The sequence below is a fragment of the Cheilinus undulatus genome, linkage group 17 (genome assembly GCF_018320785.1).
Source record: "Cheilinus undulatus linkage group 17, ASM1832078v1, whole genome shotgun sequence".
In the NCBI taxonomy this organism is placed as follows: domain Eukaryota; kingdom Metazoa; phylum Chordata; class Actinopteri; order Labriformes; family Labridae; genus Cheilinus; species Cheilinus undulatus.
In genome coordinates, this window is record NC_054881.1 from 44,306,043 (window position 1) to 44,325,179 (window position 19,137).

The 19,137-nt window shown below is 41.3% G+C and overlaps 1 protein-coding gene across 2 annotated transcripts in view; it reads right to left on the reverse strand.

Moving 5' to 3' along the window:
* LOC121525692 (ras-specific guanine nucleotide-releasing factor RalGPS1-like) overlaps window positions 1-19,137 on the reverse strand; it is a 129,325-nt gene that overhangs the window by 77,710 nt on the left and 32,478 nt on the right. For both annotated transcript variants that reach the window (XM_041811802.1, XM_041811801.1), the window contains exons 2-8: window positions 18,630-18,760; window positions 16,712-16,816; window positions 16,405-16,455; window positions 10,849-10,932; window positions 9,676-9,765; window positions 3,377-3,469; window positions 393-519 (exon numbers count right to left, since the gene is read on the reverse strand). In XM_041811802.1, coding sequence (XP_041667736.1) covers window positions 393-519; window positions 3,377-3,469; window positions 9,676-9,765; window positions 10,849-10,932; window positions 16,405-16,455; window positions 16,712-16,816; window positions 18,630-18,686 — 607 coding nt within the window. In that variant the 5' untranslated portion in view covers window positions 18,687-18,760. The remainder of the gene's footprint in view (window positions 1-392; window positions 520-3,376; window positions 3,470-9,675; window positions 9,766-10,848; window positions 10,933-16,404; window positions 16,456-16,711; window positions 16,817-18,629; window positions 18,761-19,137) is intronic.

A 19,137-nucleotide genomic window follows, 5' to 3' on the forward strand; every position in this document is an offset into this window, starting at 1 on the left:
AGGAGAAACCACACAACTGTCCTGAAAGACTGAACAGTTTAAAAAAATAGTCAAACAGCTATTTCAGCTACAGTGCATCTGTTTTTAGGAATTTCTGGGACCTGCTTTTATGTTGTATGACTTGCATTTGTATGCTTTTGCATGTTTATGCATCATGTAATTGTGTTGAAGCAACTGGTGCTATTTCCTCTCCTCGGTTGATTCTAAGAGTTCTGGATGTGCATTTATCCCAGACCCCCTGGATGGAAACGGTCTGATCCCCCCTCCCCAGCCGGTCCATCAGTAGATCATTTTATGTATGCTGTATGCTGCCCTGGCTGGCTGTATCATCATGTTTCCTGTCGTTACATGCTGTATTTTGTCTGATCATGGATGACCTCTGGAGGACTCACCCAGGTAGGGGATGCAGGGCACCATCTTCAGGGAGCGGATGTACTCTCTCATTCTGGTGTAGTTTTCTTCTTTAGATGTCAGATAGTTCAACTTCTCGAACGTGGCTTTGTCCTTCCTGCTGATGAGCTGAGGACAGAAGAAGAAGGAGGACGGTTTACACAGATATTACATAACAACATCAGGAAACTAATCAGATCCTGATGAGGATCCAGTAATCATGGCCACGGTCCCAGGATGATTTATGATGGATCAGACTAGAGTCCATCAGTGACCCTGTCTCAGAGTTATTCTTTCCTCTCTGCTCCGCCCAGCTCATCAGGAGAGACGGCGTTTGCTTTTCATCACCCCGACACGTTTGGAAACGTATAGTTTACTGTACCGCCAACATGGCCGCCAACGCTTCAGATCAGGAGTGCAGGAAGTGGTTTGGATGGGTTTCTGATGGTTTTACTTTCCATAAACCGTGAAAGTAAAAAAACAGAGAAAGGTGCTGGAGGGTGAGTCAGAGCGGCTTCTGAAAACAAACAGAGAATTAAATCTGGGTTTTGGTTCGGTCCGATGGTTACTGATGTAGTCCAGAGAAACCAGGATCCTGGACCAAAATGTCACATTAGACGGAGGGAAACATCCGTGATGCTGCAGGATGAGGTACCTTCAGACCGGTGTTTAGACTCTACCGGGCCTGATAGAAGTACCTCAGAGGTCTGATAGGAGGAGAGCAGTGGGTCTCTGTGGCTGGCAGACACAGACGTCTGAAGGAGTATTACACAGGGTTTGAATATTTTCTGCTGTTTCTTCAGCCAAACATTCTTTTTATTGAGCAGAGTCTGAAAGAGTAAACTCAGAGGATCTGATCAATAACTACAGCTGACCATTTTATAGTTATTGATCAGGATCATTGGTATCTGCTGAAGAATGAGGAGTGAAATCCTCGTTCTCCATGAGGTCTGTTTAATCTGGAAACTCCATGGATTAAAAATCTCTCTTTTTATTGGACCTGTTCTTTAATCAGCAGGTCTTTAAAAACTTTCCGGCTCTTTCCTCACAGAGTTTCCGTCTTCATAAATCCAAATCAACAGACAGCATGCTGATAAACAGACGGAGTGTTTCTCCACATGTCCTGGATCAGACCGGTCCAGAATCATGAACCAGGACTCGGGTTTGATTTAAAATCCAGGAGCTGAAGCTGAAATGTTTTTTAAAGATCTCACAGCTCACTAACAACGTGTCTGTGAAGAGAAATCCCCATTAAGACCAGGGAGCAGATATTATTAATAAGACTCTAACGTCAGCTGGTTTCTCCATTTTCTCTGACTGATGGTCGCACACAAAGACTTGATCAGCTCACAGATTTACCCATAATCCCTCAGAGGTTATGTAATATTTACAGTATGCCTGGAATCTTTAAAACTGAAATCATGATTGACTACAGCGCCCTCCTGGTGGTTCAACGGCTCCATAAGATACACAATAACCACACAGGGAAGGTGCAGCGCTGAGTTAAGCAGACGTAACGTTTTTGACCTTTGACCTCCAAAATCTGACCAGTGCATCCTTGAGTAAGAGCAAACATTTGTGAAAAATTTGGAGAAAATCTCGCTAAACATTTTTGAGGTATCACACTGATGAGAACAAGCATGAGGACGTGGATGTAGAATAAACCATCCTAGAACAGATTTTAGATCTATGCTTGGTTCTGCAGAGAGACTGTCAGTCCTCAGTCCCTGGATCAGAGCTGCACAGATTTCATTTCACACCCTGTTTAATGACGAAAAGCTGATTTTGCTCCTGCAGACAGAACGTCTTAAAGGTCTGTCAACAAAGAAAATCATTTCATATTACCTCATATTGCCTTCCCAGCTCTCCTCTTGTTTGTTCTGCAGTATTTTAATATAACTGTAGTTTATGAGCTGCTCAGCTGAAGCTGTTCTATAAGTGTAGGTTTAATAAACCGGAGTTTCAGCCTGCACCTTCTCCATGAGTCCCTTTACGGTTTTTAGGGTTGTAAACATTAACACGTTAACACATTAAAACGCGTAACGCGTGAAAAAATAATAACGCAGTTTAATCACATGACTAAGTTTGACCACAGCTTGCTCCCGTAGTCCTCCAGGGTGGATGTTTAGGTGCCTGGGGGTGAAGAGGTGAGAGGTCAAACACAGCCAGCAGTGATGAGTGAGGATACAGACCCAGGTCTGCTTCATGGGCGTTTTCTTTTTAAAAAGCTGGAAAATGTTAGTGAGGATAAAACCAAAGCTGTGGGTACCCGCTGCAGAGATGAACTGTCTTTACACCGAAGAACAACCAGTCTGAAGTTCCACCTTAGGCAAAGCTAATGTTAGCATAGACGCTAACAACAACGCGGGATCAAGCCGTGGTCGTACCACTCTGTTCAGCTGCTTGAGGACAGTTTTCTTCTTCAGGACAGTTTTCTTCTTCAAGAGAGTGTTCTTCTTCGAGACAGTATTCTTCTTCAGGACAGCTTTCCTCTTTAGGACAGTGTTCTTCTTCAGGACAGTTTCTTCTTCAAGACAGTTTTCTTCTCCAAGACAGTTTTGTTCTTCAAGACAGTTTTCTTCTTCAAGACAGTGTTCTTCTTCAAGACAGTGTTCTTCTTCAAGACAGTTTTCTTCTTCAGGACAGTTTTCTGCTTCAGCTGCCCAGATAAATGCTGAAAAGTGCTCCAATAGTTTGAGACAGTCCTGTTTGTTAATATTAATCCAGTGTAGAAATCCGCGGTGGAATCGGCAAAACTGAAGTTAACACTTGACAACAACCTTTAAAAATCTAAAAACATAAAAATATACTTCAACTATTTTTAAAAATGCTGTGATTAATCATGATTAATCACAGCACAGTAATGTGATTAACTTGATTAATGTTTTTAACTGAGTACCAGCACTAGTTTTTTGTTTGTGGTTGAGCCCATGTCTGTCATAGGGAGTGTTTTTCTTGAAATAAACTAAACTAACTAATATCTTACCGCCCAGGTTTTGCTGAGTCTGAAGATGGGAGCGCTCTGCAGAGCAGAAACCACCGACACCAGAGAGTGTAGGTTATTCAGCTCCAACAGTTTCTGAAACAAACACACAAAGACAAAGAGTTTAGAGAAGTAATAAATCATTAACATCTATACCAATACATAAATGCAGTTCAGACCTGAACCTCCAGTCCATCAGACCCTTTAAAGAGTAAGGAATGAGGATGAAGACTGTGTTTAAAGCAGCATGGTTAGACCTTCAGACTTCTTTAAGGTCCAGAAACATGCTTCACTTGTTTGCTTTAAACACTGAGCTGTAGTCTAAAAACCTCAGCTCTAAGCTAAAGTCTCTAATCCTTCCTGCTGTTTCATCTGAGGACCTCCAACACGTCTGATCATCATCATTCAAAAACCTGACCCATCACTGCTGACAGATCCAGTCCTTAAACACCAGTTTTTGTGTTTATAGACATTATTTTACATCTCTGCAGATCTCCAGGAATATTACAGCGTGTTTCCAGGGTTCCTCTCCCTCCAACAGCTTTATAATACTGATTAAAATCCTTCATCTACAGCAGGAGAAACATCCTCATCATCATCACCACCACCACGCATCAGCCTCCTCCTCCTCATCCCCATCATCAGTGAGTCTGTTTCCTCCATCACCGCCGTCTAACTCAGCAGCTCTGAGCTCCTCCGGTTCTCTGCAGCCTCTCAGAGTTCATACAGGACAGCAGATATCAGACCGTTTAAGATCCAATCAGAGAAGGTTTACCGCCTTCTTTTACCGTGTAGCACAAAGCTTTAGAAACCAGGGGCTCCACTGGGTCTTTACTCCTCATCTTTAAAACTCAAAGGCCAACCGTCCTAAACATACAGCTCACATCATCTTCTGTTTCAGTATGACGCTGATATAAATGCAGGAAACAGTCAGATACAGGAGTAAACACCAACGAAGAAGAGGGAGACAAAGACCATTCTGGAAGTGTGACAGCTCTTCCAGACAGGACAGAGTTAACTCAAGTCAGTGTTCCATCTGAAACAGAAGACCTCTCATGAGGAAGATCAGACTTTGATCAGACATTAAACTTTCAAATCCACCCTGAGCCGGGTTAAAGACCCTCTACAGCTCTAAGTCCTGGTTCAATTCTAGGTCCAGCACTACTGACTTTAATGACCCACAGGCAGACAAACATCCTCACTCAGAAACATTTAAAGACTTTAAGCAGCAGCTGGAACATCTGCTGCTCACATCCAAAATCAAACATCCCAGGACAACGTTCTCTCTGTTCTAATGATGATTATTCACAGAACCTTTAAATCCTCTGAAAACTCAGAACAGATCCAAACAGGAGCTCAGAGTTTCAGGATCAAATTATCATGTAAACGCTCCATGAGAGTCAAACAGAACGAAGGCAGATGGTTCTACAGACAGGCGGTTCTAAGGAGAGACCGTTCTAAGGAGAGACGGTTTTAAAGACAGACGGTTCAAAAGACAGACAGTTCAAAAGAGAGACGATTCTAAAGACAGACGGTTCAAAAGACAGGCGGTTCTAAGGAGAGACCGTTCTAAGCAGAGACGGTTTTAAAGACAGACGGTTCTAAAGACAGACGGTTCTAAAGACAGACGGTTCAAAAGACAGATGGTTCTAAAGAGAAACGATTCTAAAGACAGACGGTTCAAAAGACAGACGGTTCTAAAGAGAAACGATTCTAAAGACAGACGGTTCAAAAGACAGATGATTCTAAAGGCAGACAGTTCTAAAGACAGACGGTTCTAAAGGCAGACAGTTCTAAAGACAGATGATCCTAAAGGCAGACAGTTCTAAAGACAGACGGTTCTGAAGACAGACAGTTCTAAAGACAGATGATCCTAAAGGCAGACAGTTCTAAAGACAGAAGGTTCTGAAGACAGACGGTTCTAAAGACAGATGGTTCTATGGGCAGGTGGTTCTAAAGACAGACGATTCTAAAGACACACGGTTTGAAAGACAGACGGTTCTAAAGACAGACAGTTCTAAAGACAGATGATCCTAAAGGCAGACAGTTCTAAAGACAGAAGGTTCTAAAGACAGACGGTTCTAAAGACAGATGGTTCTAAAGACAGATGGTTCTATGGACAGATGGTTCTAAAGACAGATGACTCTAAAGACAGACGGTTCTGAAGACGGACGGTTCTATAGACAGGTGGTTCTAAAGACAGACGATTCTAAAGACACACGGTTTGAAAGACAGACGGTTCTAAAGACAGACAGTTCTAAAGACAGATGATCCTAAAGGCAGACAGTTCTAAAGACAGAAGGTTCTAAAGACAGACGGTTCTAAAGACAGATGGTTCTAAAGACAGATGGTTCTATGGACAGATGGTTCTAAAGACAGATGACTCTAAAGACAGACGGTTCTGAAGACGGACGGTTCTATAGACAGGTGGTTCTAAAGACAGACGATCCTAAAGACACACGGTTTGAAAGACAGACGGTTCTAAAGACAGACAGTTCTAAAGACAGATGATTCTAAAGGCAGATGGTTCTAAAGACAGATGATTCTAAAGGCAGACGGTTCTAAAGACAGATGGTTCTAAAGACAGATGGTTCTATGGACAGATGGTTCTAAAGACAGATTACTCTAAAGACAGACAGTTCTGAAGACGGACGGTTCTATAGACAGGTGGTTCTAAAGACAGACGATTCTAAAGACACACGGTTTGAAAGACAGACGGTTCTAAAGACAGACGGTTCTAAAGACAGACAGTTCTAAAGACAGACGGTTCTAAAGACAGATGATTCTAAAGGCAGACGGTTCTAAAGGCAGACAGTTCTAAAGACAGACAGTTCTAAAGACAGACGGTTCTAAAGACAGATGGTTCTAAAGACAGACAGTTCTAAAGACAGACGGTTCTAAAGACAGATGGTTCTAAAGACAGATGATTCTAAAGGCAGACGGTTCTAAAGGCAGACAGTTCTAAAGACAGATGATTCTAAAGGCAGACGGTTCTAAAGGCAGACAGTTCTAAAGACAGACGGTTCTAAAGACAGACGGTTCTAAAGACAGACGATTCTAAAGGCAGACGGTTCTAAACACAGATGATTCTAAAGGCAGACAGTTCTAAAGACAGACGGTTCTAAAGACAGATGGTTCTAAAGACAGACAGTTCTAAAGACAGACGGTTCTAAAGACAGATGGTTCTAAAGACAGATGATTCTAAAGGCAGACGGTTCTAAAGGCAGACAGTTCTAAAGACAGATGATTCTAAAGGCAGACGGTTCTAAAGGCAGACAGTTCTAAAGACAGACGGTTCTAAAGACAGACGGTTCTAAAGACAGACGATTCTAAAGGCAGACGGTTCTAAACACAGATGATTCTAAAGGCAGACAGTTCTAAAGACAGAAGGTTCTAAAGACAGACGGTTCAAAAGACAGACAGTTCTAAAGACAGACGAATATTAAGGCAGACGGTTCTAAACACAGATGATTCTAAAGGCAGACAGTTCTAAAGACAGATGGTTCTAAAGACAGATGACTCTTAAGACAGACGGTTCTGAAGACGGACGGTTCTATAGACAGGTGGTTCTAAAGACAGACGATTCTAAAGACACACGGTTTGAAAGAGACGGTTCTAAAGACAGACAGTTCTAAAGACAGATGATCCTAAAGGCAGACAGTTCTAAAGACAGAAGGTTCTAAAGACAGACGGTTCTAAAGACAGATGGTTCTAAAGACAGATGGTTCTATGGACAGATGGTTCTAAAGACAGACGACTCTAAAGACAGACGGTTCTGAAGACAGATGGTTCTATAGACAGGTGGTTCTAAAGACAGACGATTCTAAAGACACACGGTTTGAAAGACAGACGGTTCTAAAGACAGATTTATCTAAAGGCAGACGGTTCTAAAGACAGATGGTTCTAAAGACAGACAGTTCTAAAGACAGATGATTCTAAAGGCAGACGGTTCTAAAGGCAGACAGTTCTAAAGACAGAAGGTTCTAAAGACAGACGGTTCTAAAGACAGATGATTCTAAAGGCAGACGGTTCTAAAGACAGACGGTTCTAAAGACAGATGGTTCTAAAGACGGATGGTTCTAAACACAGATGGTTCTAAGGAGAGACGGTTCTAAAGACAGACGGTTCTAAGAGAGACGGTTTTAAAAACAGACGGTTCTAAAGACAGATGGTTCTAAAGACAGATGATTCTAAAGACAGACGGTTCTAAAGACAGACAGTTCTAAAGACAAACAGTTCTAAAGGCAGACAGTTCTAAAGACAGATAGTTCTAAAGACAGATGGTTCTAAAGACAGATGGTTCTAAAGACAGATGATTCTAAAGGCAGACAGTTCTAAAGACAGAAGGTTCTAAAGACAGACGGTTCTAAAGACAGACGGTTCTAAAGAGAAACGATTCTAACGACAGACAGTTCTAAAGACAGACGGTTCTAAAGAGAAACGATTCTAAAGACAGACGTTTCAAAAGACAGACAGTTCAAAAGACAGACAGTTCTAAAGACAGACGGTTCTAAAGACAGACGGTTCTAAAGACAGACGGTTCTAAAGAGAAACGATTCTAAAGACAGACAGTTCTAAAGACAGAAGGTTCTAAAGACAGACGGTTCTAAAGACAGACGGTTCTAAAGAGAAACGATTCTAAAGACAGACAGTTCTAAAGACAGACGGTTCTAAAGAGAAACGATTCTAAAGACAGACGGTTCAAAAGACAGACAGTTCTAAAGACAGACGGTTCTAAAGACAGATGACTCTAAAGACAGATGGTTCTGAAGACGGACGGTTCTTTAGACAGGTGGTTCTAAAGACAGACGATTCTAAAGACACACGGTTTGAAAGACAGACGGTTCTAAAGACAGACAGTTCTAAAGACAGATGATTCTAAAGGCAGACAGTTCTAAAGACACACGGTTTGAAAGACAGACGGTTCTGAAGACAGATGGTTCTAAAGACAGTTGGTTCTATGGACAGATGGTTCTAAAGACAGATGACTCTAAAGACAGACGGTTCTGAAGACGGAAGGTTCTAAAGACAGACGGTTCTAAAGACAGATGGTTCTAAAGACAGATGGTTCTATGGACAGATGGTTCTAAAGACAGACGACTCTAAAGACAGACGGTTCTGAAGACAGATGGTTCTATAGACAGGTGGTTCTAAAGACAGACGATTCTAAAGACACACGGTTTGAAAGACAGACGGTTCTAAAGACAGATTTATCTAAAGGCAGACGGTTCTAAAGACAGATGGTTCTAAAGACAGACAGTTCTAAAGACAGATGATTCTAAAGGCAGACAGTTCTAAAGGCAGACAGTTCTAAAGACAGACGGTTCTAAAGACAGATGGTTCTAAAGACAGATGATTCTAAAGGCAGACGGTTCTAAAGGCAGACGACTCTAAAGACAGACGGTTCTAAACGCAGACAGTTCTAAAGACAGACGGTTCTAAAGACAGATGGTTCTAAAGACAGATGATTCTAAAGGCAGACGGTTCTAAAGGCAGACGACTCTAAAGACAGACGGTTCTAAAGACAGACAGTTCTAAAGACAGACGGTTCTAAAGACAGACAGTTCTAAAGACAGACGGTTCTAAAGACAGACAGTTCTAAAGACAGACAGTTCTAAAGGCAGACAGTTCTAAAGACAGACTGTTCTAAAGACAGATGGTTCTAAAGACAGATGGTTCTAAACACAGATGGTTCTAAGGAGAGACGGTTCTAAAGACAGACGGTTCTAAGAGAGACGGTTTTAAAAACAGACGGTTCTTAAGACAGACGGTTCTAAGAGAGACGGTTTTAAAAACAGACGGTTTTAAAAACAGACGGTTGTAAAGACAGACGGTTCTAATAAGAGACGGTTCTATTAACAGACGGTTCTTATAACAGACAGTTGTAATAACAGATGGTTCTAATAACTGTTTTGTAAACATCATGGCCTTTAAAGGGTCAAAATCATAAAATAATAATTAATATTTGATATGATTATTTCAGTTTAAAGTGGAAAAAAATATGAATATATATCCTTTTTACAGCAGTTTTAGGGACGCGAGCATTCGTTGTCCTTAGGGATAAATGTGTTAGAATATTGAGGAATCTCTTAATGGTTAAAAAAGTCAAAAACTTGTAAACAGAGGAGGTGTGCAGAGCTACACAGCTCATCTTAAAATATAATTTTATTGTTATAGTTTTGGCTGAGAGCCCCCTAATGGCAGAGTTCCCATGCTCTGTTTTTAAAAAAGTATTTATTTAATCAACTAATTATTTTTAGTTTGAAGCCGTTCTGAAAGTTTTTTCAGCGCTCTGCTCTCACCTTGGCGATCTTGATGAAGTGACTGAGGATCTCCGCTCGGATCTTCAGAGTCTGAGCAGTCAGGATTTCTCTGACCAGCCAGAAACTCACCTGGAAAAACACAAAATAAAAACACATGATAAAACACACAATTAAAACACAAAATAAAAACACAAAATAAAAACACAATTAAAACACAAAATTAAAACACAAAATAAAAACACATGATAAAACACACAATTAAAACACAAAATTAAAACACAAAATAAAAACACAATTAAAACACAAAATTAAAACACAAAATTAAAACACAAAATAAAAACACAATTAAAACACAAAATTAAAACACAAAATTAAAACACAAAATAAAAACACAATTAAAACACAAAATAAAAACACAAAATAAAAACACAATAAAAACATAATTAAAACACAAAATAAAAACACAAAATAAAAACACAATAAAAACATAATTAAAACACAAAATAAAAACACAAAATAAAAACACAATTAAAACACAAAATAAAAACACAAAATAAAAACACAAAATAAAAACACAATAAAAACATAATTAAAACACAAAATAAAAACACACGATAAAACACACAAAACACACAATTAAAACACAAAATAAAAACACAATTAAAACACAAAATAAAAACACAAAATAAAAACACAATAAAAACACAAAAACACAAAATAAAAACACAATAAAAACACAAAATAAAAACACAAAATAAAAACACAATAAAAACACAATTAAAACACAAAATAAAAACACAATTAAAACACAAAATAAAAACACAATTAAAACACAAAATAAAAACACACAATTAAAACAAAATAACACAGAAAGACTGCTTGGATGGAGAGCATCACCTAAAGCCCTCTTCAGTTATACTCATTTAGACCTGAGCCAGTCTGGAGCTAGACCCCGGTCTGGAGCCAGACCCCGGTCTGGAGCCAGACCCTGGTGTCTGTGTCTCTTTACTTATGGATGTTTTCAGTCAGACTCTGTCTGGGTCTAAAGATAAAAACGGGGTTAGGGTTAGATGGCTCCATGAGGAGCTCCTGTATTTTAAAAAGCCAATAATCAAAAACATCTGAGCTTTCTGACTGCTATCTATGGGTCTGTCATATCTCCAGACTTATCATGAGACTTTAAGTCCATCACAGTCCCAGACGGCGGTCTACCTGGTTGAACCGTCGAGTGAACGCCACCACGTTTGGAGCCAAACTGTGTTTCTCTTTCCCGTTCCAACCACAGCTCGCCAGCTCCTGTTACATCACAGAAAATTCCCATTAGCCATCATGTTTAAAGAAATAATAACTAACATTATAATCAGAGAGAGGATGAAGCACATCTGACCATGGACCGCCAAAATAAAAGCACAGAAATGAACATGTTAACTGCACTGTAGGAAAGACTGACTGCTCCCTGAGTTTGGATGGAAACGGTTTAATAAATCAGAGATCAGCTCACATTAAATCAAAGAAACAATAATCATGGATATAAATAATAAATACTGTTCATCTATGATGATTATAGAGCAGATATGAAGCAGGTTCAGCTCTTAACATGTGGAAACGTTAAAGCCATCCTCGCCGTGTTCCTGAGGTTAAATCATCAGGAGTTCTTGTCTAAAGTCCCTGATTGTACTCCGTGATTAAAGGAACCGCTGCAGGACAGAAACACTGAAATATCTCTGAACTACAAAGACTAGAGGGGTGTGTGCGTGTGTGTGTGTGTGTGTGTGTGTGTGTGATCTATCAGCCGTCTGATTCACAGTAATGACCCTCTGATGCAGAATTAAAGGTCACATATTTCACCCTTTAAGACAAGTTTGTATCGGTCTCAGAGGTCCTGAAACATGTCTGTGAAGTTTGTTTCTGTGAAAACACTCCAGTACTGGTTTGTGAGTGTCTACAAACCCCTCTGTTTCAGCCCTGCTCAGAACCAGCTGTCTCTGTGTCTGTGGCTTTAAATGGTAATTAGCTCCCTGCCTCGCCCCTGACCACACCCCTCTCAGGAAATGGATGCAGCACTCCTGATGTTTCAGACACTTTCATCCAAAGTTTAGGACCTGACTGGGATTCCATCAATCTCCCAGACCGTAGTCAGCAGGGTAACCCACTGAGCTATCAGCATCTCAGAGGAGGATCAGGAGAGGAGGCAAAACTTTCCTCCAAGTGGGGGAGGGCCCACTAAACCTGGGGGCGGGTGCTTATGCCCCTGGTGAAGTCATTAGGTGTAAAATCTGAGAACGGCTTGTTTCAGCACACATTTTCAGAAAGGTGGAGAAGAGGAAGGGGATTTTTCCAGACCAGGGGCACAAATTTATGTTAGAAAAGCCTGAAAAGGTGATTTTTGCATAATATGTCCCCTTTAACATGCACAGTAACAAAAAAAAGGGCTGATACCTGTTTTAGTCTGATCCCCCTACCAACCAAAATCAAAGTCTCTAAGAGAACAGCTAACAGCTAACAGCTAGCCTCATTTAGCTTTCATACACATCAGTAAAGATGGACCTATGATATCGGTTCATGGTTCTTTAGTTACTGATGGCTGATATTTGCCAACAGGACTGATATCAGCTGGTGTCAAACCAACTCATGGGTCCATCAATAAATATGTGACCAAAGCTGGTAAGAACCCCTGCAAGTCGTCCAAGGTCGTTTTTAAAGTTTTTTACACATTGTGAAAGTGTAGTTTCCAAGCTTTCCACTGGTGTATCATCACCTTAATCTGAGGATATTTCACAAAGATATGCTCATTTGAATGTTAACTTCTAGTTCCTGTTTGTTCTGAGAAAACCAGGCTCAAAGTTTAAGGACTTCTCCTACCTTCAGGCAGGCCGGGTGATGGGTGTGAACAACAGGGCCACATTTACATAAAGTCCACCCGAACCTTCTGAATCGACTGGTGACGCTCATCAAAATATTCCCACAGGAAATCCGCCTTCATCAAACTTTCACTGCATGCAGTGTTTGTTATTGTCCATCTCAATGGGCGAAACTGGGAACAATGGCAGGCTGAGGGGCCAATTATCACCCAGCAGTTTCGCTTTCCCCTCCCCTCAATCTCCCCGCAGAAACTATGAAAAGAGGGCATTTTTAAAGACAAAATTAATGCTTTTAAATATGACATTTGTGTTACTTTCTTCATCGAATGAGTAGTTTAAATGTCGGACCTGCATAAAATGAGAAAAAACGAAAAATGAAGATTTTGAAGAAAACGACTTTGTATCCATTTTTCTCAACCACCGGAATGCCGACTTGCAGGAACTTTATCTGGCTTCAGCCACCTATGTTTTAAACTGTTGTTTCCTTCTGGTCCGTCCTCAGGACTCCTCCACCGACTTCCTGATGAGAAATCACTGCCCAGATTTATAAATTTAAACTTCTTTAATTATCTAATGAAAAGTTCTACAGTCTGGACCTTTAATGGAACCAAACCTGACAGAACAGAGGCCCCTGGAGAGTTTAACACACTTTTGCTGTTTCCCAAGAAAACGTGTACATTAGGAGATGAAGAGGTTGAACACATTGTCATGAGTAAACCACATTCATCATCCAAAGATAAAAAAAGATTTTAAAAGTCATAATCTCAAGAAAACGACTCCTTATCACTGGTACACAAACTGGAACAAACCACAAGTTCAGGGCTTTAATCTGCCACTACTGTGGCTCATTTGTGACCTAATCTTGGGCCCCAACCCATATGTTGAAAACCTGATTTACTAAACCCACACACCTGAAGACAACAAAGTAAAATCCGAAAGGGATTAAACTTTACAGCTCATCCAAATATTACCAGGATGGATTTAACATATGTGGATATACACGAATAAGAAAAAACATCAGGAAGTGGTCATTTGAATTTTGGTGGTCTGTCGGTGGTCTATGTGTGCTCTATGTGTGGTCTGTTGGCAATCTCTTTTGGTTGTCTGTTGGCAGTCTATGTGTGGTCTGTGTATGGTCTATGTGTGGTCTATTTGTGGTCTGTAAGTGGTCTGTTAGTGGTCTATGTGTGGTCTGTTAGTGGTCTATGTGTGGTCTATGTGTGGTCTATGTGTGGTCTGTAAGTGGTCTATGTGTGGTCTGTTAGTGGTCTATGTGTGGTCTTTTAGTGGTCTATGTGTGGTCTATGTGTGGTCTGTGTGTGGTCTGTGTGTGGTCTATGTGTGGTCTATGTGTGGTCTGTGTGTGGTCTATTTGTGGTCTATGTGTAGTCTGTTAGTGATCTATGTGTGGTCTATGTGTGGTCTATGTGTGGTCTGTTAGTGGTCTATGTGTGGTGTATTAGTCGTCTATGTGTGGTCTATGTGTGGTCTGTTAGTGGTCTATGTGTGGTCTATGTGTAGTCTATGTGTGGTCTATGTGTGGTGTATTGGTGGTCTATGTGTGGTCTGTTAGTGGTCTATGTGTGGTCTGTTAGTGGTCTATGTGTGGTCTGTTAGTGGTCTATGTGTGGTCGGTTAGTGGTCTATGTGTGGTCTTTTAGTGGTCTATATGTGGTGTATTAGTGGTCTATGTGTGGTCTATGTGTGGTCTGTTAGTGGTCTATGTGTGGTCTGTTAGTGGTCCATGTTTGGTCTATCTGTGGTCTGTAAGTGGTCTATGTGTGGTCTGTTAGTGGTCTATGTGTGGTCTTTTAGTGGTCTATGTGTGGTCTATGTGTGGTCTGTAAGTGGTCTATGTGTGGTCTATGTGTGGTCTGTTAGTGGTCTATGTGTGGTCTGTTAGTGGTCTATGTGTGGTCTGTTAGTGGTCTATGTGTGGTCTGTTAGTGGTCTATGTGTGGTCTATGTGTGGTCTATGTTTGGTCTGTTAGTGGTCTATGTGTGGTCTGTTAGTGGTCTATGTGTGGTCTGTTAGTGGTCTATGTGTGGTCTGTTAGTGGTCTATGTGTGGTCTATGTGTGGTCTGTTAGTGGTCTATGTGTGGTCTGTTAGTGGTCTATGTGTGGTCTATGTGTGGTCTGTTAGTGGTCTATGTGTGGTCTGTTAGTGGTCTAGGTGTGGTCTGTTAGTGGTCTATGTGGTCTGTTAGTGGTCTATATTTGGTGTATTAGTGGTCTATGTGTGGTCTATGTGTGGTCTGTTAGTGGTCTATGTGTGGTCTATGTGTAGTCCATGTGTGGTCTTTGTGTAGTCTATGTGTGGTCTATGTGTGGTCTGTTAGTGGTCTATGTGTGGTCTGTTAGTGGTCTATGTGTGGTCTGTTAGTGGTCTATGTGTAGTCTTTTAGTGGTCTATGTGTGGTCGGTTAGTGGTCTATGTGTGGTCTGTTAGTGGTCTATGTGTGGTCTGTTAGTGGTCTATGTGTGGTCTTTTAGTGGTCTATGTGTGGTCTATGTGTGGTCTGTTAGTGGTCTATGTTTGGATTGTTAGTGGTCTATGTGTGGTCTGTTAGTGGTCTATGTGTGGTCTTTTAGTGGTCTATGTGTGGTCTGTTAGTGGTCTATGTGTGGTCTGTTAGTGGTCTATGTGTGGTCTATGTGTGGTCTATGTTTGGTCTGTTAGTGGTCTATGTGTGGTCTGTTAGTGGTCTATGTGTGGTCTATGTGTGGTCTGTTAGTGGTCTATGTGTGGTCTGTTAGTGGTCTATGTGTGGTCTATGTGTGGTCTGTTAGTGGTCTATGTGTGGTCTGTTAGTGGTCTATGTGTGGTCTGTTAGTGGTCTGTGTGGTCTGTTAGTGGTCTATGTATGGTCTGTTAGTGGTCTATGTGTGGTCTGTTAGTGGTCTATATGTGGTCTATGTTTGGTCTGTTAGTGGTCTATGTGTGGTCTGTTAGTGGTCTATGTGTGGTCTGTTAGTGGTCTGTGTGGTCTGTTAGTGGTCTATGTGTGGTCTATGTGTGGTCTGTTAGTGGTCTATGTGTGGTCTATGTGTGGTCTGTTAGTGGTCTATGTGTGGTCTGTTAGTGGTCTATGTGTGGTCTATGTGTGGTCTGTTAGTGGTCTATGTGTGGTCTGTTAGTGGTCTATGTGTGGTCTATGTGTGGGCTGTTAGTGGTCTATGTGTGGTCTGTTAGTGGTCTATGTGTGGTCTGTTAGTGGTCTATATGTGGTCTATGTTTGGTCTGTTAGTGGTCTATGTGTGGTCTGTTAGTGGTCTATGTGTGGTCTGTTAGTGGTCTGTGTGGTCTGTTAGTGGTCTATGTGTGGTCTGTTAGTGGTCTATGTGTGGTCTGTTAGTGGTCTATGTGTGGTCTATGTGTGGTCTGTTAGTTGTCTATGTGTGGTCTGTTAGTGGTCTATGTGTGGTCTATGTGTGGTCTGTTAGTTGTCTATGTGTGGTCTGTTAGTGGTCTATGTGTGGTCTATGTGTGGTCTGTTAGTTGTCTATGTGTGGTCTATGTGTGGTCTATGTGTGGTCTGTTAGTGGTCTATGTCTGGTCTGTTAGTGGTCTGTTAGTGGTCTGTTAGTGGTCTATGTGTGGTCTGTTAGTTGTCTATGTGTGGTCTGTTAGTGGTCTATGTGTGGTCTGTTAGTGGTCTATGTGTGGTCTGTTAGTGGTCTATGTGTGGTCTGTTAGTGGTCTATGTCTGGTCTGTTAGTGGTCTGTGTGGTCTGTTAGTGGTCTATGTGTGGTCTGTTAGTGGTCTATGTGTGGTCTATGTGTGGTCTGTTAGTTGTCTATGTGTGGTCTGTTAGTGGTCTATGTGTGGTCTGTTAGTGGTCTATGTCTGGTCTGTTAGTGGTCTGTTAGTGGTCTGTTAGTGGTCTATGTGTGGGCGTCTCACCTCAGGCTGAATGGCTTTAAACACCGGAGCATCCATCAGGGTGATCTGACTCTGAAACATAGAAATCATCCTTAGAGAAAGTGGATTATAAAGAGTCTGAGAGATTACTGTATATGAGACTGATGTAAACCAGAGCAGAGCACATGATTGATTATTAATTGTTGTCTTTAATCCATTAAATCCTGTTCCTGTGATTTTCAGAGTAAGAGCGTCTGTCCTCGTGCTTTAGAGAGTTAAGTGAATAAGTAAACCGTTAAATTCCTCTCAGGCTCTGACTAAACCACGGCGCTGATCTAATCTTACTCACAGCGAACTCCTCGGGCGTCACCTTCAGCACGTCGAAGATGACGGCGTCGTAGCTTTTGGCGTAGTCAACACACGGTCCATCCAGAGAGTCAGAGCTGCTGCTCGCCTTAAAAATAAAGATTAGAAATATAACTACAAATAATCAATAATTTACATGTGATCAGAGAGTCAGTGTTCTATCATTTAAACTCCAGTCAGTAGTTTAGTCGTCAGTGATTGGTTGGTTTGGATGTCATGTTAAAAACGTGTTCATGTTCACAGTGGGGCTGTCAGGAGGAAAACTAAAGAGATAAACAGTGATGAAGAACCTCCTAGAGACCATATGGTCCTCTGTTATCCGTTCTCTCTGTGTTTAGAGGAAAACTCGTCGTCCTGACTCCTTCAATCAGGATCGGTCTGAAGTTCTGGACTAAAGCAGCGTTTAAAGTAAATCCACTTACATAATGTGATTCTGGGTTTATTCTGATGAAGCAGAGTAAAAACAGATGTTTGGTCCTGGGCACGTTTACCCTCAGTGAATCTGTTTCCTGTTTATTTAGAATGATTTCATCTGAACTGAATGAGAGCGGCTCCTCCTCGTCCTCAGGGTTAGACAGGATCAGATCAGGATTTAGACCCAACCAAACCAGGAGGAAAAGACTTTAAATCAGAAAGAGGAGGAAAACAGAGAGACGTGTTTACATGACGACACGTGGACGAGTCGATTTTAGAAACACGGGGACGAGTCGATGGATGAGTCCGAGTCAGGGAGGAGAAATACACGACTGATAAGACTGGATTTAAATTTATCTAAAAATAAAGATAAATATGAGCAGGGAGAAGAAATACAAAGACTGATCAGAAAGGATTGGTTTTTATTTTAAAAAACAAGAAGAGATATGAGCATGAAAAATAAATATAAAGACTGGTTGGACTGGATTTATATTTATATAAAAGTAAAATAAATATGAGCAAGGAAACAAATATAAAGACTGATCAGAATGGACTTTAATTTGTTAAGAAATTCAAATTCAAAAATAAACAGGGACTTTTAATGTGGTTTATTTCCACCCAACAGTCTGGTTCGGTTTGGTTTGTTTTGGTGAGCAGTTGTTAGAGTTTCCACGGTCAGAAGTCAAGAGAAGAACCAAACAACTGATCTGCCACGTCCTACTCTTCTGACACTCGTTGGTCCTTTTCCACCAGTTAGTCCAGCTCAGTTCAGACTGGTTTGGGATGTAAACCCTGATCTAGTCTCCACCATCAGTACCTTTACTCGGTAAACCCAGGTGTAAGCTGGATGGATATCTGTGTCACCTGGGTGTGACCCCTAGGAGGATCAGCACCTCTGAGGTTGGCCCTGGGGCAGAATATGAAATAAAAAACAAAACTTTAACTGATGCTGTTAAATTCACATTAGTAAAACCTGGAGCATTTAGCTTTTACCTAACTACCTCTGAGGTGATGGAGCTGATACTGGTGAATATTAAACGTGTTTGACACTGATGGTTCCAGTGCTGGTAGACTGGTGTTACCTCTGAGGTGATGGAGCTGATACTGGTGAATATTAAACGTGTTTGACACTGATGGTTCCAGTGCTGGTAGACTGGTGTTATCTCTGAGGTGATGGAGCTGATACTGGTGAATATTAAACGTGTTTGACACTGATGGTTCCAGTGCTGGTAGACTGGTGTTATCTCTGAGGTGATGGAGCTGATACTGGTGAATATTAAACGTGTTTGACACTGATGGTTCCAGTGCTGGTAGACTGGTGTTACCTCTGAGGTGATGGAGCTGATACTGGTGAATATTAAACGTGTTTGACACTGATGGTTCCAGTGCTGGTAGACTGGTGTTACCTCTGAGGTGATGGAGCTGATACTGGTGAATATTAAACGTGTTTGACACTGATGGTTCCAGTGCTGGTAGACTGGTGTTACCTCTGAGGTGATGGAGTTGATGCTGGTGCCATCAGAAAGTCCGTTCCTGCGATACATGCTCACAGAGGGACCGGAGGCTGGGGGCGACACAGGCCTTTAAGGAGGGGCCACACATAACCTCTCATCCATGCCTGTAGACATAAAGCACATGAAAGAGGTTATCACTGACGGAGAAGAAGAAAATGATCCCACAGTCATAAAACAAGAAGGAGATGTTTTTGTCTCTGGTTTGGTCTTTATCTTCATAGAAACACCTTTACCAGCAGAGAAACATCTACTGACTTCTTCTCTCAGAGCCACACATGGATGTGAACATTGAACCATCAGATGCTGCCCCCTGCTGGACGTCAGCTGTCCTCTGATTATTTGAGGTTACTCTGGTGGAGACCAGCAGGTTTCCTGCGTGTGTTGTTTCTCTTATCTTTTTATTTCTACCATCTCTCCCATTTATTTCATAGCGTCTGTCCACTTTTGTTGCTTTATCTCTTTTAACAGTTTCATTTCTTAG